This window comes from Toxorhynchites rutilus, chromosome 2 (genome assembly GCF_029784135.1).
Source record: "Toxorhynchites rutilus septentrionalis strain SRP chromosome 2, ASM2978413v1, whole genome shotgun sequence".
Lineage (NCBI taxonomy): Eukaryota > Metazoa > Arthropoda > Insecta > Diptera > Culicidae > Toxorhynchites > Toxorhynchites rutilus.
Genome location: NC_073745.1, coordinates 333,967,519 through 333,990,297, shown reverse-complemented (window position 1 = coordinate 333,990,297; position 22,779 = coordinate 333,967,519). Strand labels below are relative to the sequence as shown.

The window sequence follows — 22,779 nt, the reverse complement described above, 5'->3', positions numbered from 1 at the left end:
TAGGCAGCTCCAACCAAGCGTCGGAAGGCGTACATTTGTGCATTAAGTTTATCCGATTAATTTTAGCTTTGAGATATATCATTCTTATTTCAATGCAAAATTCGTGTTTATATTGCAATTACAAATATAAATATCTTAATTCAATAATTACAGAAAATTCTTTTTTTTTACAAATGAGCTTCTCTGTCGGGTGGTATTCAACTGATTGTAATTTATTATCAGGATTATTTACAAAATTTCAATTTTGTTTTATGGATATTTCTTTCTTTCTCATTTGAGTTTGTTTACCATACGGGTGAACGTTTTATCCAATAAATGGTGTTCGAGTGACCTTGATCATCGTAAATGCTCTAGATTCTCGTTGTGTTATAATACTACTAGCTGACCCGGCAAACTTCGTCCCACCCAAAATTTGTTTTTTGTTATCAATACTTTCAAATATTCACGTTTTCTTACTGAGCGCAAGTTCATGAGTCCAATCGCAGAACTGTTGAGTATCGACCCCGTTGAATTTAGCATTTACTATAAAATTTCTAGTACTTCTACTAAAACTCATCATTATAATATGAGATCATTTTCAGACACAATTTTTGTTCAGGATTTTTCAACCACTTGCAAATAACATGTTTCTCTGTACGCGGAATAAATGTTTGATACAGAATATATGATAGAATAAAGACAGACCCCTCCCCTCTTCTTCCCTTAGAGAACGGGGAGGAGTGTCTATTCACCATAGAAACGTTTCGTGCCTCATAAAATCTTCACATGCCATATTTGGCTCCATTTGATCGATTATTTTTGAATTATGCAGAATTTTGTTATTCATTTGTATGACAGCCCACCCTAAGAGAGGGGGAGGAGTATTCAACCACCATAGAAACATTTATTGCATCCTGAAGCTCCCACATGCAAAATTTGGTTTCGTTTGCTTGATTAGTTCTCGAGTTATGCAGAAATTCGTGTTTCATTTGTATGGGAGCCCCCCCTAAGAGAGGAGGGAGGAGTGTCGAACCACCATATAATCATTTATTGCACCCTAAAACCGCCACACGCCAAATTTGGTTTCATTTGCTTGATTGATTCTCGAGAAATGCAGAAACTTGTGTTTCATTTGTATGAGAGTCCCCCCTTAGAGACGGGGGTGGAGTGTCTAACCACCGTGAAAACATTCATTGCGCCCTAAATCCTACACATACCAAATTTGGTTTCGTTTGCTAGATTAATTCTCGAGTAATGCGGAAATTTTTGTTTCATTTGTATGGCAGCCTGGATAGTGAATCAGAGATTCCACTATCTTGAATAAGTTTATTCTCTGAGACTGCACAAAACACATTGCTTCTTGTTCGATAAGTTATTTTAAGCTTGTTCTTATTAACAGTACTGATTTCTTCAGGGGATAACATTTGAATTTATATAAATTGCTTGTCGCTACAGGTGCTTGATTGCGACGTCAGCGATAAATAAAAAAAAAATTAGCAATGCCTCATATTTACCCCGTTTTGTATAATCTCTTTCCATGAAGTACACATATTTCACACCATCAGTAAAAACGTTTCATTTTCATTTCCTTTTTCAGCTGTCTGGAAACAACCTCAAACTGGAGCAGCAGATTAATCGCATTCCGTCACAGTCATCGACTTCCTAAACAGCCCGCATCCGCAAGGAAACTAATCGAGCTGCAAACCTCAAACCTCTACTCCACTCCCAAGAAACATATGAGCCCACAAACGTACATAGTGCACCCCAAAGAAAGAAAAAAAACAAGGATTTTTCTTCATTGGGGTCTAACTTCTCCATCGTTGTTTTTCGTTGTTGTTGTTTGAGTTAAGAAGTACTTTCCCTCAATCAGTAGTAAGGCACCGCCGCAATGAACCAGTTTTGTGTTTTTGCAGTGAAATTTTGCAAAGTGAAGAAAGAAGAGCGAAAAAAACATTTTCCGTAAAATTAGTAACATTAGCTGTTTGCGTCGGTATGCAACGTGAAGCTGCAACGCAATCGTGGGGTCTCTATCGGTGGAGAGTTGCGCCATCCGGTGCGGTGTTTTCGACAGTTTTCAGCGAAAAGATCACGTGCCCTTTCCTCTCGGGACGAAAACAACGCCCACGGTTTTGCCGGCCGCCGCACCGAAATGAACTGCTAATTATCGATTACCGCGTTTTGGTCACTCCAATGATTAGAATTATTTAAATTTCTCTTTGTTTTTGTTTTGTTTTTTTTTCAGTGAAAGTGAAAGTGTGAATCTGTGAGAAAAAATATAGGAAAAAGAAGTATTGCTGTTCAAGAGTGCATTTCATATCATCGAGGGCAATTTTTGTCAAAAGTGCAATTCACGTAATAGTGCCATCCGTTGGTAGAGATAGCAGCAGCCAAGAAGATTGAATAGTGCTCAGATAATTGTTTTTGTTCCCATTTATATTTTGCCCACGGAAGCTCGAGTAGCGAAACAGTATCAGCACGATGGTGATGTCGCTGTACCGGACTATTAAAGGCCACACCGGAACCTACAAGCGCAGGAAGAACCGCATGCTGGAACGAAGGTGAGTGTAATTATTTTTCCTTCCCCGACGATGATGTTTGCTGACCTCACTCGTTTTCGAACCCAATGTCAGAGCGTAGTGGAGAGAAAGTTTTTCCGCGCAGCTGTGGCGTATTCAAATGGTACACTTCTGTGCAATGCCAGGGTTATCATGACATACCGGCTTTTACGTTAATCGGTGCTTCGGAGGAATAGTAGATACGAAGTGCAGCTGTGTAGAAAATTATCTGACGAATTGCTGCTATAATGAAGAAAATTTCTTGAAATAGATAACGATTTTCCTCGCGACATTATTGCTGAAGTACAGTTCCCTAGGTTTCCTGATGTTAATGAATTTTGAATACTCGGTTGTACATAGTCTATTTCCAACTGTTGAGACAGTGAGTTTCTATTTTGAATCAGAAAAGAAACGATATTAGCCTATAGGCTATTGGCGAGATTGGACAATAATATTCAGAAGGGGGAGGTCTACAGTGTGTACCTCTGGGATAATAACTGAGAAAGTAACTGTTAGAATGGAAGAATAATTTTTCTAATCAGAAAATAATCTGATCTATTTAAAAAAAAAGTCCATAAAGCCTCTTCGTTGGCTGATCATCTTCTTCTTCTTCTTCTTCTTCTTCTTCTTCTTCTTATATAGCACTAACGTTCCTAGAGGAACTCCGCCGTCTCAACGTAGTATTACTTGCGTCATTTTCATTAGTACTTAGTTGAGATTTCTATGCCAAATAACACGCCTTGAATGCATTCTGAGTGGCAAGCTCTAGAATACGCGTGACCACAGTGCAAGTCAGAGGAAATTTCTTTGAAGAAAAATTTCCCCGACCAGAACGGGAATCGAACCCGAACCCCCGGCATGTTAGGTTTGACGCTAACCACTCGGCCACGGGAGCACTAGGCTGATCATAATAAGCACAAATTTTAGGGCCTTTTTTTAAATAGACCAAATTATTTTCTGATGAGAAAAAACTACCCTTCCATACCAACACTTACTAACACTTTCTCAGTTGTTATGATCAGGGTTGCCAACTATAATTTTCAAAAATCAGGAAAAATAAAAATCAGGATAAATCAGGATAGCTCATTTTGAGATGCCCGGAAAACTCGTGTCGATTTTTAGGAGAACAAAGACATCATTTTTATAGCCAGACATACATTAATTCAATTATGTGTACACAATTTTTCGCCATGTTTCATACAGCTTTAAAATTCTATCCTACCAGATCATGTTCTATTTCGAAAACTGCTCACGATATTTTATGCTGTCCATAGAATCGGGATTCTTTCCCTAGAATGAATTTTGTAGAGACCAGAATCTGTGATAATCTGAGGGTGTAATAACCGGTTAGTTTGAGAGCTGGTTATATATGATCTCCTACCATGACTCCAAAATAATTTATTGTGTAATTTATCGAGACATGCAGTTTGGCGTTGGAAAGGAGACGTCTATCACGTAAATGATTTGCTTCGAAACGGCATTTTCGTTTCATTTATAATGCGAGCCGCAGATTTAAACGCAATCCATTGAAGGCATTTAATTCAAATTGAGTGGAATCCATATATCGTCTTGAAATATGCAACAAAGCTTCAGCAGATGCTCATCAACAGTGGATTTAGATATCTGTAATGAATTTGCTAATTTATTTGTCGTATACTGAGGATTACTCTTGATCAACGTCTCGATTTATTTATCATCAATGGCGCCACGAATTTACTGTGAAAACATAAGGAAACCTTTATCTGCTTTTCTCAGTTCTACATAATTCTTAGTGACTCATATTCTTTCCATTATTTCCGTACCTAGTCTATTAATAATCTTTGTTTTATTATTTTCATTGCTCTATTTTATACTTGAGCAAACTTTCACTTGTCTTTTCTTAGACATTTCCACTACTATGCATTATTAGTATTGTGGTTCGTGAAACTATGACTACGACAATAAATGTCATACATTTTTTTCGGTTTTTGAAAAAAATATGATAAGGGTAAAAGGGGGGAATTCGAACCCCTAAGCAAAACGCCCAATATTTCCAAACCAATACGGTCTAAAAAAAATGTAACATTGTATACTGAGCTACACTTGTTTTCTCTCAATCAATAATGTTTAACCATCATATCAAGCTTAAAATTACCAAATATATCATAAAATAAAAGAGATGACTTTTGGACATTAAAATTTGATGCGGGGTGATTTGGTCCAGTGTGTGTTTCATCGAAAAAAACATACTTCTGTTTATGTAAACTACTTTGGGACAATGGTTCAATCGGTAACAGTGTTCTGGGATCGATACCAGGTGTCTTGGCCAGATTCCAGACCAGAAAAATTGCATTGAGACCATCTTGAATTCTGCATGGATATTTTCACTGTTGTTCGAGCATTTTGGAACACTTTTGATGTTTGGTCCAAAAAAATCCATTCTTAATGGCCTGCGTTGCTCTTTCAAGCTCCTCTTTCTTCCAAAGTTGTCTGCCCAACCTTTTTTTTTGTAATTCAACGGCACCTGGAATCAATTATACCAAAGAAAAGCCTCAAACCTGTAGGACCCTACAGAAGCATGACCAAATCACCCCACACAACATGCAAAAATTAAAATGCAATTTATTTCATTTACTGTTATCAAACTAACAGTTTCGGTGCATTAAATTGTTTCTCTTCGGTAGGCGAACAGATCTTTACTGCAAAATACACGTAAAGTTTGTTTAATCAGCGGGGAAAACCTTAAAACCACGATCGGAAAACTCACATTTTTTGACAATCAAAGTGCTTATTGTGTTCATGCTACCGTTTCCTTTCACCTGTCGAATTTTACCAAAGTTTTTTTTACGTTAGGTACATACGGTTCAACAATAAAAGGAGATGACATTATAAAAAATCCAAGTTGAGCCGTACTTGTTGAGATAAAGGGGTGGTCCAAATCACCCCATATATCCAACTCACCCCGTGTTACCCTATATACTTTACAAAAAAAAATCTACTAAATATCTATAACTCTGTAACCCATGACATGAGATTCTGGAGAGAGAGAAAGAGAGAGAGAGAGAGAGAGAGAGAGAAAAAGATCTTACAAAATTATCCTCAGTGTTCATTCATTCAATTAGAATTACGGTTTCATTTTCTGTCATTGTGAAGCGAAAAACATAATGAATTTTCAGGTGGATTAAACGCACTACGTGTTTTAAGCATTCAAATAAATAATTATACGTAATGATAAATAATAAACGAAAGAAGGACAATCACTGTACAAGGGAGAACCTGAGAGCTTTTTATGTACGCTATTCTAACAGTTCTCATTTCTAACCAGTAAAACTTTGACAGGAATCCCGGTATACATAGTATGGAACCTTTTTATTGTGATAAAATAAAAAAAAATAAAAAATCAGAAAAAGTCAGGATCACTCCAGGCAAATCGAGTGTTTGTCAGGATGTCAGGATACGAGCCAAAAAGTCTGGGATATCCTAAAAAATCAGGATGGTTGGCATATCTGATTATGACATATATTAGTTGAACATACACACGCACGACGCATCTCTCTATCGAGATATGTTACGTAAAAAATCCTCAGCTTTCCAGAAAAAAAAATACAGCGCCCTTCATCTTTCACCGAAAAAACTATGAAAAACTGACTCAATCAATAATTACATAAACGAATAAGCTTAAGCCGATCATCTGAATCGGTTCAGTAGTTCAGAAGTTATAAATTTTTGTAATGGAAAAAAGGCAGATTTTTTTATTGAACCATTAACTATGGAAAATCATATCTTAAAAACTAAAAAATAGCATCTCTGATATCGAGATGTGTTGTGTAAAAAATCCTCAGCTTTCAAGGAAAAATACAAAAAATATGTAGCGCCCTCTAGTCCAAATCCATGAAAACAACCAAAAACGACTACAATCAATAATTAATAATTTTATCGAACGCTAAATTCAAACACGATCGTACAAAGAACTATGATTCTGAACATTCTGATTCTACTATTGACGAAAAAAATATAAATTGGTACAAGAGCATGATCAGAACGCATATTTAAAATTTACCACGAAAAACGCGATGCTCATAACAGCAACGGTCGATAAAAACAACACTTCTACCATTTAGAACTGTGAAATAAAAAGGGATTCATTCCCTCGGTGTGGCACAATAAACCAAAAAATGATCCAGGGGAAATGAGGTTAAAATGAACAGGATTGGTAAAATGAAACAAATTGATACTTCTTCATTATTCTATTCTTAGAACATTTGAAGCTATTTAAGAGACCCTGTTATGCATGAAACTGTCAAATGTAAAAAATAGTAAATAAAACAGAAATTTCTCTCACAGCAGCCATTTTGATGTAATTTTGTGCGCATAGTATTTGAGGAATTTCCCGTGAAATTTAAATTATTCGACCTGATATCTTCGACAAATTATCAGTTTGGAGAACTGTTTATGATGATTTAAACAAATTTAGATAAGGAATAACGCATAAATCTATCCCATTTAGCATGATATGTGTGATTGTTCATTTTACCACCACCATGTGATCATTTTAACCGCACGATAAAAAAATGATCGATTTTACATCTTATTTTCTTTTAATGAAAAATGTATTATTTTTATTTTTTAAAATAAAAACCGTTTGATATCTTGAACAACAGTTAGTGCAGCTATAATATTCTTCGAAGAACGGAAATTGTAGCAGTATGTGGACGCAGTAAATGGGCATATTCCTTAGGGTGTTCATTTTAACCGCTTTTCCCCTATATTATGCGAGATATTGATCACTAAAGCCAACTACCGAGAAAATAATGGACTACTTTTTCCCCAACAGGTTATAATATACGAAGCGTAGAAGTTTATCGCTCACGAGAGGAATAATTTCGCTCTCTCTCTCTCAGTGTTTGTTTGTCCAGTAACTGTAATAGAACAAAAAGAGAAAGCAATATAAAGAAGAGTTCAATATTCTTCCCTTCACTTTCCATCATGCATTGAATGTGAGTATGGATGTTACCGTCCATTTAAACCCAACCAGTGCAATTTTTTCAATAATTTAAATTTACCACTTACGAATGAATTTACTTTTCCGTACATACCTAATATCACTTCTCTGTCAACTCACAAACCGAAATATAACCATCAGCGAATTCAATTTTGCAATTAAACCACTCAAAATGCTTAATATCGAAGCCGCGAAAATCACATCCACACGCAGAATCATATTTGATTTTCGGTTTTTTTTCCTATTCCACTTTTAATCAGTATTCACTTTCGTAGGATGGTTTAAATATTAGGGGAGATGGGGGTAAAACGAACATGTTAAGGAAAACTTCGATTGTATCTTTGGAAACTCATGTTTTCAAAAATTCAAAAGCAGTTTCTTACAGTTCAATATACTGGTTTTCGAAATAACTGGCCAACTGTTTTATAAAAATGTGTTTTTCCATGTTTTACACTAAAAATAAAACAAGGCGAAAAGTAGAACATTTTTATCGGTGCGGGTATAATGGACATGTAGTGGGGGGGATATGGACAGGTTCATAATACACGAAGCGTAGAGGTTTATCGCTCGCGAGAGGAATAATTTCACTCTCTCTCAGTGTTTGTGCGTCCAGTAACTGAAATAGAACAAAAATTGCATGCATTGTATGTGATTATGGAAGTGACTGTCCATTCAATCCCCCAGTGCAATTATTCCAATAATTTAAATTTACCACTTACGAATGAATTTACTTTTCCGTACATACCTAATATCACTTCTCTGTCAACTCACAAACCGAAATATAACCATCAGCGAATTTAACTTTGCAATTAAACCACTCAAAATGCTTAATATCGAAGCCGCAAAAGTTACATCCATACGCGGAATCATGTTCGATTTTCGGTTCTTGTTTCTCTATTTCACTTTTGATCAGTATTCATTATCATATGATGGTTTAGATATTATAGAATAGCATGTAGAAGGGTTTCCCATCAACAGAAATTTGAAATTCCTAATGCAACTATACAAATCAACCACCAGTCCATTATACCCCCACTGTCCGTCTTACCCGCGGTTCCCCTATATGTTTAAGACGAGTTAACGATTAGTCTAATCGCGACGAGGTTTGCGTAAAAGCGTTAAAATTCGCTGCTTAATTCGACACGATGACGAGAAGTATTCCACCCGTATTTTTTCAGAAGAACGAGAAATGAAAAAAGAACGTGTTACGTGGTCAATTGGTTTATTCAAAGTGAACGTCTAATTCCTTTTGTGGCTGTTGGTCAAGCGCGGCAAAGAACTGATAGTTTAGATAATACTGGACAAAGGCTATGGATTTTGTATCGAATATCTATTATATGTTTAATTTGAGGGCAATGGTCTTTAGAGTGGTGCGCTTTAAAAATTAATGATTACAGATAACCTACATTGGAAAGCTCTCCGATTCGCACTGATATTTGCACAAAAAACTAAACTCATCATTATAATATAAAATCATCAGATACAGATTTTTTTTTATAATTTTCGTAAAAACAAGTTCCTCTATTACGTAGAATACATATTCGAAAGGGAATAGTAAAATTTCATGCAAATTTTTTTATTTATAAAAAAAGTTTATAAAACATTATCATTATAATCATTATAATTTTCGCTTCACAGTGACAGAATATGACCGTTAACGCGAATTGAATAAATGAGCATTTAAGATATTATTGAAAGATTTTTTTCTCTCACTCAAGTATCATACTTCTAGGACGACAATTTACATACATTTGGCGGATTCTATAGACACGATTCAAAATCCATATGAGCTGACCCGGCGAACTTCATCCCACTCGCAATTGATATTTTCATTTAAATAATTTCACACACTCAAGTTCCCACAGAAAATATGTTTCTGTACGTGATCTATGTTTGTGGTATATAAATAGTTTTTTAGCATATAAACTGATACAGGCTACGACGCATCAAACCTGATACAGACTGCTCAAATCCGTTGTTCCATTCTCGAGTTAAATCATGAGGAACGGACACCAAATCATTTTTATTTATATAGATGTAAAGCAGGACAAACCGAAATAGCGAATGTTATAGACATCGTGTCCCATCAGGGCAATGCTACACTTCTTGTCTCTTTGACAATACCAAAAAGTAATTTGAAGTCTGGCCAGGATGTATTGTTCTACCAGCCAAGCTAACCGGGTATTGCACCATCAGATTATCACAGGTTCCGGTTCCTGCAAAGTTATCTCAAGGAAAAAAAAACGACTTTCTGGACAGCATAAAAATTCATGATGTATATGAAAGCTGGACTGAGGTATAAAGTTATAGATGTTTCTATTTATCAACCTGGTATTCCGTGCTCTGAGTATGTAGCAGTCGAGATAACGTTGGGCAACGAGAAAATTTTTCTCTCTGCATTCTATAATCCACCAGAAGTAGATTGTGCTGACACAATTGATAAGTTGTTGTGTAACTATGGAACAAAATTCGAAAACGTACTCTTAGTAGGGGATTTCAACACGAATCTTCTTGACCACAATTCAACCAAGACATCTAGATTCAAATCTATCCTGTCTATCCACAAGATGTTGAGTTTAGGTTGCGAACCAACATTTTTCCATAAAAATGGCGCCTCCCAATTGGATCTTATGTTGGCTAACTGTTATTCCCGTTTGCTTCGCTTCAATCAAATCGACGTGCCTGTTTTCTCAAATCACGACTTAATTTTCGCATCACTTGATTTTGAAATATTACCAACTCCAAGACAAGTTGAATATCGAGACTATTATTCAATGGATGTAGATGGTATTTTTCAAGTCTTTCAATCTTTTGATTGGTTAAGTTTTTATCGATCAAATGATCCTAATGTATTGCTTAAGTTTTTCAACTCAAATATGAAATACTTGCACGATAATTTTGTACCTATTCGAACACTCATACCGGATCAAGCTAAAAACCCTTGGTTTAATGATCGCATCTGTAGATCCATCATTGATCGTGATCTGGCTTACAAAAAATGGAAAAATAGCAAAAATCCTAATGATCATAAAGTATTCAAAACACTTCGGAACAAAGTGACTCTGCTTATTCGTCAGGCGAAGGAAACGTTTTATGGTAGCCGGATTGACACCAATGTTCCTTCTAAACAATTATGGAAGAGATTGAAAATCTTAGGACTAGGTGAATCTAAGAAATCACCTCCTGTGTCATTTGATTCAAATGAAATAAATGAAGTTTTCGTTAGCAATTTTTCTGAAAGATCAAGTTTTGTTCAAAATGACAACAATCAAGCTTTTATTGCACGAAATTTATTTTATTTCAATTTAATAAGCGAAATTGATGTCGTAATTGAACTATTCCACATGAAATCTAATGCAACAGGTCTTGATTCTCTTCCAATCAAATTTCTGAAGGCAATCAATCCACTTGTGATTAAACCCATAACCCACTTATTCAACTGCATCATAACAACAAGCATTTTTCCCGAGGGTTGGAAGAAGTCGAAAATAATTCCGATCAAAAAGAAAGCTAATTTGGACAGTATTCAGAACCTACGTCCAATAAGTATACTTTGTGCGTTATCTAAGGTATTCGAACGGATTGTCAAAAACCAAATCTGCACTTATATAAATCAAAATAATCTGTTAAGTTCAATTCAATCCGGATATCGTCCTAAACACAGTACAAAAACTGCTATGCTGAAGGTATTTGATGACATTGGGATGGTCTTGGATAAGGGACGACCAGTTGTTCTATTACTTCTGGATTTTTCTAAAGCCTTCGATACAATTTCCCACGAAATGCTTTGCAAAAAATTGGCTCAAAACTTCAATTTTTCTAACCATTCAACCACACTTATTCAATCATATTTAACAGATCGAACCCAGACAGTTTTATGTAATGGAGATTTTTCTAGATTCCTTCCTATATGCTCTGGAGTACCTCAGGGCTCAATTCTAGGACCAATATTGTTCTCCTTATATATTAACGATCTTCCTCAAGTGTTGAAATTTTGCAAAATTCACATCTTTGCGGACGATGTGCAAATTTACTATGATTGTCAGGATAATTCGGCAACAATGGTTTCAAAGAAAATCAACGATGATTTAGCCAGAATATATGCATGGTCGAACATGAATAAGCTTGTGTTGAATTTTAATAAAACCAATGCTTTATTCATAAACAACTCTCAAAACAACATCATACTAAAACCGACGTTGCAGTTTAACAACTCAACAATAGAATTTGTTGAAGATGGTGTCAGCCTTGGCATCACTATTCAATCCAACTTTAGTTTTGATAAATATATATTCAAACAATGTGGGAAAGTGTATGCTGGTCTTCGTACATTGTATGCTACTACATCTTTCCTCAGTGCGGATATGAAACTCAAGCTTTTCAAAAGTCTTGTATTACCTCATTTCATCGCTTGTGATTTCCTGCTTTCCGAATCATCAATGTACGCTCAATCGAGATTACAAATAGCATTGAATGCATGTGTACGATATGTATTCAACTTGAATAGATTTTCCAGGGTTTCTCATTTACAGTATCGTCTGCTTAATTGCCCATTTATAATGTTTGCGCCTATGAGATGTTGCTTATTCTTATTTGATCTTGCGAGAACAAGCCATCCTGGCTATTTACACGAAAAATTAAATATTTTGAGAACCGCGCGCGCAAGGAAATATGTTATCCCTCGACACTCCACTTCCAAATACGGCAATTCATTCTTCGTGAGAGGTGTTTCACATTGGAACTCATTACCCAATAATCTTACTCTAATGAATTCGAAATTTGCATTTAAGAAGAAATGTTTAGAGCACTTTAACCGTTAAATTAGTAGAATTAGTCAAATTGAAATCATAAAAGTTATATTAGTGACGCACTGTTCTGTATACAAATCATTGTAGCATTTAAATGAGACCGAAGTCTCAAGTTACATAATACAAATTAAATAAATAAATAAATAAATAATAATAAAAATTCATATAACAGTTTTCGATGAAGAACGAAGATGATGAATGAAATGATGAAAGATGGTGGAACACAACTGTGCATATAAAACTGAATAAATGTATGTCTACCTTCAGTGTCATGTTGTTAGTCCTTCGATTCACATTAAAAGTGAACAAGGGTTGCTGTATTATGTTGTACCTATAATTTGGCTGAGAAATAGACTCAACGCACCTAGCTTGTCTTATCTGTTTGAAAACGTTAAGAATACTTATTTTAGCATCAAGTTTTTCTACTGCCGTTAAATTTTGGAGTGAAGGGACTAGAGACAAAGCAAAGTTTACATCTTCATCAGCATTATTCTCATTCAATGCTTTCAATATTGCTTCATCCAAGTCCGTATGTTTCGATGCATTAGGCCTCTTCTTCCGCTGATGAATACGGATGGAAGTGGTTGGACCAGCTTCGTCATCATCCTCAACATTTTCTTGAGAATTCTCCTCCTCCAGGGTGTCTTCAGTATGCCGATTTTCCATGCATGGAAGTAAAAATAATAACTGTTCAATGTAGACATATTTACGCCTCTTGATCGCAGCTTGTCCCGACTTAGTGTTTCATCAGAAATGGGTAAACGGCTTTCCGAAAACCGATTAAACATTCCCTCTGGAAGACAATTGCCTAATGATGATGATGGAGATGTTGTTCCATTCTCTGTCGTAGGAGATGAGGCGTTTGGACTTTGAAATCATATATTACGTCTCTATGCAAAAAGAAATTTAAACTAAACCAAGCGAATTTTCAATTACAGACATACGCGAGCTCGACGAATGGTTGAGTGTACTTTTGGGATTCTTGCTAACAAATGGTGCATTTTTCACCGATCAATTGATGTCAATATCAATTTTTGTGTTCGAATTAATAAAGCTTGCTGCATTCTGCATAGTTATGTGAGAATCAAAGATGGAATAAATTTCTCAGAAACTCTTTATAGTTGCTCCATGAATAACTTAACTACAAACGAAGACAACCGAGGAAGAAATGATATGAATAACGTGCGACAGTACATGTCGTCATATTTCATTTCTCCTGGAGGCGCAATTCCATATCAATATAACAAAGTTTAATAATGTAAATAATCAATGTTGTTATTATTCAGTTCTACGTAAATAAAATAAAAATTCACATAAATCGTTACGTACCTTTCTTTGCTCTGTCCTCGGCACTAAGCTGACTCCAACCAACAACAACTGCTTCGCAAATTTCCTCCCACAGCTTTTTCTTGATATTTGCGTCGGAATATTCTTTTAAACTTGTTTTTATAAAGAGCAGGTCTTTGCTCGACTTCTTTAATTAAGTCTAAAATGGACGTATCAACAATCAATGATCGTAAATTCGACGATTCCATTACGAAAAAATATGCACGACACCGATGTCTGGAAATGAAAATAATGAAAATAATGAAGGCACGACACAACTGTCAGATGACAAACTCAAAACAAAACTTAGACATTTACCAGGTATGCTTTAAAGGTCCACGCATTAGTATTGATCAATAACATGCAAAATTGTCTGAATTTGTGAGGAATTTTAAATAACATTTTAGTTCACTTTGTCTTCGAGTACAATTTTTTGAAGAAAAAAACGGGTTATAAGAACAAAATTCACAATTTTTTTTAGAGTTTCTGAACAAAAAACTACACACTATTTTGTATGTGTGAGTAATTTCCGTGTACGATAATAAAACAAAAACCTAGCTCACCTGTAGTATATGCCAAACCGAGAGGGCCAAAGCTAAGGGCGAAACGAACGATTCGCATTGACGAAATTGAGTTTCGTTTACGAGTTTAGGTGAGCGTCAAGGAATAATTGATTTTCAGGCGGAATGAACACGTTTTTAAAATTAATATTATGAATGAAAATTAACTTCTCCTTATCAAATAAGGATTCTATTTAAATGAAAAACACTTTTTTTTGCGCAGGTGATGAAAAAATCTCATACGAAGAATGTTTTTGCTTCTGTTTTCCCAAAAAAACGGCACGAACTTTCTGGACAATCCAATATGCACTATCCTGATTTCTTCCTGATTTTTATTTTCATTCTTCCTGACATTTGAAGATTATAGTTAGTGCAGCATCGGTATCACAAAAATATGAATTGATATATGAATTGTTCAAAATTGACTGAATTCCGTAATTATAAATATCCGATTACTCGAATCGTTATGCCCCATTATTCATAAATCAGCTGAAATGTTTGGAAAAACCATCTTAAACTGATCTTGCCATGAACGAGGCACCATCAGGTGAATTATATAACTCCCCTAAAAAATATAAGTTTCTCCCAAAAAATCCGGCACTGAGTCAACGGCGTTTTTTTCCGGACCGCCGCTATCTCATTAGCCGTTGGACCACTTTGTTGACTGTTATCGTAAATAAATTATCTAAAGTTGCATCACAACGCTGGCCGATCGATCGACCGATCCATCCATTCGGCGACACGCATCTTCAGCTGTGGCCGCGTGCCACCGCGGTCTTGGCATTTTTTTCCCCTCCAAGCCACAAAGCGAGTGGTGATTGTGTCACGCCAGTCACACTTTAGCCAAATTATTAATTTTACATACGAATTGATGGTGGTGGCGACGGCGGCGGCGGCGTTGGTGGCGAGCCAACTTTGAAAGGTGCGCTCCTTCACTAATAATAATTGAAGGTAGTGAAATACATTGAGGCATGAAATGGAGGGTGGTTTTCGTTTCGTTGCCAGTGTTGGTTGTTGCTGCTCACTTTCGGATTTTGACGCGTTGCATGCTTCATCGTGACAAATGAGGCCTAGCCGTGGGGCAATTCAATTTATGACGATTAGTAGTTGCAGGTTTTCAAGTAAAGCAGAAACTTTCTTCAGTCGCAGGTTGCTTTCCTGTATCAGATCTAATCAAATCGCTGAATTTGTTTCAAAGTGTTTCCATTTAAATTCTGACGTCAAGAGCGAACAATTACACGAATTTGACGCATAAAACAAATCGAATTCAGAGATAAAGATACGGTCTAACACGGTGCGCAACCCGTGTAACAGAAGCGCACATCGACGTAACATAAATCACGATCTACTCTCATCAACAGCTTGAGAAATTGCTGTCCGTTCCAGTCGATAAAAGTTACATTACAGATTCGGTTGAAACCGAAACCTTCTTTTTCTTCTGAAACCGAAGGGCTCATCAAACGCTTCCGGGACATTCCGAGGCAGCACCGTTTGCTTCGAAGCCCTTGGGGGCGAACGGCGTGAACTCAATTGCACCACCATCAAATTAACGGTCAAAATAGCTCCATATGTGCTCAGCAAATTGGTTTTGTTATAATTTTACCATTAACTCGAAACCACCCACCATTCGTGCTTACCGCCTCCGGTTTTTTTAATTTCATTTTTAATTTCATTTGATGAAGGGTTCGTCGCTTACAACGAAAGCCTACAAATCACCGTTAAGTTGGGGAATGTCTACACGCCGCCAGGTACGTATGTTTCGCTCGTAAAGCACCCATCTGCCATGTTCAGCTCGGATCACATCACAGTTTATGTTATTGCTTGAAATTAAAATAAACAAATCGATCGGACAGGAGGTGGATGTCGAATTGATTGGGCTAATTGAGTGGATTTTTGACACCAGAAACACCAGCGCAGGTGTTCTTAAGAGCCTATAGTTATTGTTATTTGATAGGAATATTTTTCTGTAAGAACTTCACCAATTGCATTCCAACTAACCTAACCGACAGCTGAATGAGAGTGAAGTTGATCATGAAAATTAGTGAGGAATAAAAAACGAAAGTCGCTTTGATCGCTCATCCGCTCAGTCGTGTAGTGCCGACTAATCAAAACACTCATCTCCACATGTCCACAATTAGTAGGAGCAAACAGTGGCAAAGGGCGTATCGAATGGGCATGGACTCCCGACTAGGGTGGCGCTTCTTGTTCCTCGAGGATGGGTCGCCTTTCCCAAGCCTTGATCACGCAATTGGTCTGCGTGCAAGCCGGGGGAGGCAAGTGAGTTGCTACTTATCAACTGGTGCTGTCGGATCAGTCACAGATTACAGGACCAAACACAAGCCCGCTGCCTCGGAACACATGGTTCTATCCATCGGATATTAATTGCTACAGAACTGCGCCGCCACGCACTCGTTGCGCCACTATTGATGGCAATGTTCTGACAGTTTGCCGTGAAGATAAGGGCGCTGCGGTCGGCACACCGTCCACCGCGAGAGCACATGCAACTGTCATACGGTACTAATTGGATTAGCCGAGCGGATTTGCGGCAGCTGTCCGGCAGTGCGTCATAGGTTGGGAATCCTGAGTCTTTTCGACGGTCCACGATTATGCTGTCAATCAACTGTCGGCGGAGTTGATTTTTCCCCTTTCCGCTTCCCGCTGAGTTCATTTTGTGGAGTCTAATTTACCAATGAATGAATCGAAACTTTCCGCTGATTGGCATTGATTTTTGCAAGGATCAAAAATGTTTATATGTTTACCACCACCGTTCGTCACTAAGAATGTTCTACAATTTGCACTTAACGTTGCGTGATAGGCGAGGTCGAGCCAGTTACATAACTGCAACAATTTGTACTTTGTTGCGGAAAACATGAGGCGAGCAATGCAAGATTGCGGGTGAACCCAAAAATCGGATTTTTTATTGCTTTAATGTTTGTTTTCTGGTAGCTATCGGTTGCGTGTGTGCTTGCAACAAAAACTTTGCAAAGAGTGAATATTTCAACAGTAACCTGCGAACCAATGACAAAGCATTTTTCAATCTTTTTTCAAATAATTCAAAAAAAGAACAAATAAGTTCGCATGTGCGTCCTTGAAATACTTAATATCTCGAGAGTTAAGAAACATTTCAATGGGATACGAAAGGATATATGGTCGGTATTCAGTCTGATCGGACTAAGTAACATAACAATGATCTCGAATAAATCGAACCAAAGTTCGAAGCCGTACAGTTTAAGTAGCTTTCAGTCATTCTACGGCTCTTATTTACTCGTGTGATTGTACTACATGTCTTGAAAAGTCCCGGAATTTTTAAAGAAAACAATTGCGCCACTGTTTTTGGTCAACGGTCAGCAAACGCGGCACCCATCGCGCGGGAAAATTTTTCATGTCCAAACAAAATGGTAGTTGTAGTTGTAGTTGTAGTTGTAGTTGTAGTTGTAGTTGTAGTTGTAGTTGTAGTTGTAGTTGTAGTTGTAGTTGTAGTTGTAGTTGTAGTTGTAGTTGTAGTTGTAGTTGTAGTTGTAGTTGTAGTTGTAGTTGTAGTTGTAGTTGTAGTTGTAGTTGTAGTTGTAGTTGTAGTTGTAGTTGTAGTTGTAGTTGTAGTTGTAGTTGTAGTTGTAGTTGTAGTTGTAGTTGTAGTTGTAGTTGTAGTTGTAGTTGTAGTTGTAGTTGTAGTTGTAGTTGTAGTTGTAGTTGTAGTTGTAGTTGTAGTTGTAGTTGTAGTTGTAGTTGTAGTTGTAGTTGTAGTTGTAGTTGTAGTTGTAGTTGTAGTTGTAGTTGTAGTTGTAGTTGTAGTTGTAGTTGTAGTTGTAGTTGTAGTTGTAGTTGTAGTTGTAGTTGTAGTTGTAGTTGTAGTTGTAGTTGTAGTTGTAGTTGTAGTTGTAGTTGTAGTTGTAGTTGTTGTTGTAGTTGTAGTTGTAGTTGTAGTTGTAGTTGTAGTTGTAGTTGTAGTTGTAGTTGTAGTTGTAGTTATTAATAATAACAAGCTTAATTGTTCTTAATTGTTGGAGAAAACATGCCTTCATCTAAGAGATATGACCAATCATCAGCAACGGATGGAGGCTAGTTTTTAAGTTAACAGTTCTGGATTCGTACCACCTACCATATTGTGCGGCTTGCTCAATGCTAATGCTAATGCTAACAATTCCTAAGCTGCAATCGGTTTTGTGATTCTCCCCAATGATCTACTATCTGCAGCTCGTGGTAAATGCATAATTTGCTACACATTCACATGACCAAGTGCAAATATTCCAGAGAGATCACATTGTGTCGTAATACGGTTTTCAGTAATATAATTGAGAGGCTTAGAATGAAAGGGGTGTAAGTGATTTGATCGATTTCTCTACATCGACTCTTTCTTTTGGTCATAACTTAGCTGCGAACTCATTCCCAGCTATATTTTTCAATGTGGAAGGCAGGTCCGAACCTCATCTATCGGGTTCTCTAGCAAACCCAAATTGGAACGTTTTTGCAGTTGAGTTATTAATCAAAGAAAAAGTTGACGAAGAGAAATCGATCAAGTCACTTACACCCTTTTTGTATGAAATAGTGAAGGTAGGTTATTTATCCATACATTTTAGCCAAATTAACGCCAAATTAATTCAAATTTCCGATCAAAAGTTCCAGCCCATCTTTCAGTCGAATGAGCTGAGTTTTTGAGAGAGTCTCTCACCCAAATGCACAAAATTGGGCGGGCTAATCTAATCATCATAGGTTAAGAATGTCTCGTGATAGAACAAAACTACTAGCTACCAACTCAACATACCACCTTGGGCAGAATCGATTCCGCTGATTTTGTCACGATACTGCAAAACTTATGATCCTATAAAAATTGCTACGATTTGCATTCCACACAAAAAAAAAACACAAGACGAAACAATCCGCCCATCTCCACCCAGCCTCTTCTCGCCCGCCCGGTAAGTAATGATTGAACAAACAGTAAAGAGCAAACAAGCCACAAACGGTTCTTGACCCTTGCGTTGGAAGCCCGAGCTCGGCTCGCGATCGCGCGATCATAAAATGCAAAAACAAAGCAAAACAGGGGCGCGCCACCGAATGCTCACCGAGCGCCGAACGGATTCAGGAAGCGATAAAATTCGGAGTATGTATTTTATCTCCTGGCTCGCGTCGACCGCGAGTTGCATGCTGTACAGTTTTATTATCTGCTTTAGAACGTGACAATGACTCTGGGAGATTCTGGGGACGGTGGTGGCAGCGGGCAGAAAAACAAGTACACTGCCGCCTTACGCCGCGAGTTCCGCGATAAAGCAACGCGATGAGTCAACGTTATTTGGCGCTTTTCGGTGCCAGGATAGCGGTTAAAGTTTAGATCTTCGATGAGGATAAGGAGCGCCACTTGCAGTGGTGATGTTGGCGCCCGTTACAATGTGTTCCAGGGCGGTTCAATTACTGACCCACCATCGTGTGAGTTCCTAAGCAGGACAATCTAATGACTCTTCTAAAAGATATACAGTTCAGATGAATGGCGAAGGTGCAATAATTCATTTGCTAAACAGTGAAGCGCTTCTAATGAGATCTTGAGGAGGAATGGATTGATTTACCGCTGCTTGATATGAGCGGGGTAGAGTGCATAATTGCACCGCGCGGCACCTGGCCAAAGCTCAGAGGTGCAGTGGATGCTGCAGCAGAACATGACAATGATTTTATGCACTCAGCGAATCGCAAACGTCGTAAGAGAACTGAAACCTGACGGAAGGGCGATGAGTTAGGATCGTTTTGCAGTGTTGAGTCGAGTGCATAATTTATAAGCTTTTAAAGGGTGTGTCACATCAAATTGCATCACAGAAAAAACGCTGTAGAAATTTAATTTTTACGAATTATATCTTCAGCTTTCGCTTATAATCAGATAAGAGTGTATAGATCACGTTGGCCATGCTTCACTGTCAATTTTTCGTAAATTTGGAAAAATGTCGTCGAACAAAAAAGAGCGTCGTGAATTAATCCTGTGCACTCATTTCGAGAATCCGGAGTTGTCACATCGGGACATCGGTAAGATGCTGGGAATCGTCCAATCCACGGTCAGCAGAGTACTAAAACGATACTTCGAGAACCTAACCATCGACCGGAAGGTTAAGAACGGCAAAAATGGATGCTCCGTCAGTGAAAAAGATCACAAGCGCGTAGTTAAGCAGTTTAAACGTGAACCGAGAAGTTCGGTCCGGGATGTCGCCAATAAGCTGAATTTGTCAAGTTCATTCGTCCAGCGGACCAAGCAGCGGGAGGTCCTGCGTACATACAAGGTTCAGAAGGTTCCTAACCGCGACGAAAGGCAAAACATGGTGGGGAAGACGCGAGCCCGGAAGCTGTACACCGAAATGCTGACGAAGCCGCATTGCCTGGTAATGGACGACGAAACCTACGTCAAAGCGGACTTTCGTCAGCTGCCGGGCCTGTCCGCAGAGGACAAATTCAGCGTTCCGGAGGAGATTCGCAAGCAGAAACTATCCAAGTTTGCCAAAAAGTACATGGTGTGGCAAGCGATCTGCTCTTGCGGAAAGAGGAGCGCCCCCTTCGTGATGACCGGCACGGTAAACGGGCAGGTTTACCTTAAGGAGTGCCTACTGAAGCGCTTACTACCACTATTGAAGCAGCACGAGGGCCCGACCATCTTCTGGCTGGATCTCGCTTCGTGCCACTATTCAAAGGACGTGTTGGAGTGGTACGAAGCCAACGGGGTCACCTTCGTGCCAAAGGAAATGAACCCGCCCAACGCGCCGGAGCTTCGCCCAATAGAGAAATATTGGGCGATTTTGAAGCAGGCCCTTCGGAAGAACCCAAATGTTGTCAAATCGGAGGTGGACTTCAAGGGAAAATGGATTTCTGTTCAAAAAAAACTACAACCTGACGTTGTACAGAACGATATGGACGGGGTAAAGAGGAAGGTGCGAGCATACGGGCTTGGGCTCGAAGTATGAATAAAAAGAAAATGCCAAAAGTTGTTCAATAGTTTTTATTTTACTGTCTAAAATTTTCAAAAGGATCGGTCTACTGGGCGAATTTCTACGGCGTTTTTTCCGTGATACAATTTGATGTGACACACCCTTTAACTTGCTTTCAGAGTGATGCGTTCGAGAGGAATTACTCATAGAATTTCAAAGAGTGAAGACATTATGTTGTTCCACGAACATTCAGACGAAAGTGCGCAAGCTATTGGTCACAATTTCGGTTTTCAAAATGAAATCGAATTCATCAATTCGCTACCCCATCAGCCAGCATCAGCATCAGTAGAAGATACTGCACGTAATCGGTCCGAGATGGACTGTGCCTCGAAGCGATTGGGCTCCACACAAATCCTACTTATCTTGATTGGGTTCGGTTGCATTAGGGGGTGCGCTTCTGCGTTATCTGTTCGCAGTAGCTTGCGCAACCCGTAGAAACGCAGACCGCGAGCCGGCAAGTTTTTCTCTCAACACTGATCTACTTGTCCGCTGGCCTTTACAATCCGTTGGGCTGATTCCTATCTCGCGAGTACTTTTACTTCTGTTAACAATGTTTTATGCTGCAGAAGGGTTGGCTGTATTGTGTCGGAGGAAAAGTACAAAAGTGCATTGTGAACAGCATGAATGGGTCTGTTACTGTTGCGGAAAACGAACAATGTGCAACTGTTGCTGCCGAGGGATGTCAAATAAACGTTTTGTCAACACAGTTGAAGCACTTTCACTATGTGATTTATTTGCTCATATTGCTCCCAATAAGGCTCGAACTGATTATAATCGTGTAGCTGAATATGTTTCAATAATTCCATAATAACCCACATAAATGTATCTAACTGTTTATTTTTAAATTTTCTCTCTTTCAGGTATTAAAAACAGCTAGAAACTCTGATGCAATGCAGCACCAAGCAACCAAATCATTTCATTAACTGCAACAGGTTGTTTCGAGGAAATTATTTCACGTGTTTATGATTGTTTCACGAGTCAACGGTCTTCGGTTTTGATATGGTGTAAGCCATAGGCCTACCTCGGTAAATTGAGATGGTTGGTTGCATCTTGCGGAGGAACATATCCGGTCAAAACAAATGTATTGTAAGTAATGTTATCGAAACTGAAATCGGAGGAAATGTGGAACCAAAATGGAAATGTTATCCTGTTGTTGTTGTATTGTATGTGATGTTCAAAAATGATCACAAATTGATGTTGATTTACACTGAAGCAATAATTCTAATATATTTTCGAGGAAATGCAGTTCTCCGCGTTAATAATCCGGAAGTTTGATAGGTAACATGAAAGTTGTTCAATGAACATCTTATTTTAACAAATAAGTAATCGGCACAGTCAAAAACAGTTTGAAAGCTGAAATTGACCAGTTGAGGGGTATATTGTAAAGAAAAAATATGAAGTTGAAATTGAAGATGTTGAAAGATCAGTTATACACCTGCGAATCATCAACAATGAATAAAATAAGACCATTTATGCTAACATAACATAAAGACGATAAAATAATTACGCGTTTTTATCACTACACGAAAACTACTTTTATGATGTTAATATTAGAGATGAAACAAATATTCGGTCGGATACCGGATATTTGAAAAAAAAATCTTGTTAACATAA

General features: G+C 37.9%; 1 protein-coding gene across 1 annotated transcript in view; it reads left to right on the top strand.

Moving 5' to 3' along the window:
* Positions 1 to 22,779, top strand: part of LOC129767118 (uncharacterized) — a 486,003-nt gene that overhangs the window by 34,274 nt on the left and 428,950 nt on the right. The window contains exon 2 of the mRNA XM_055767739.1: positions 2,222 to 2,537. Within this exon, the coding sequence (XP_055623714.1) occupies positions 2,458 to 2,537 (80 nt within the window). The 5' untranslated portion in view covers positions 2,222 to 2,457. The remainder of the gene's footprint in view (positions 1 to 2,221; positions 2,538 to 22,779) is intronic.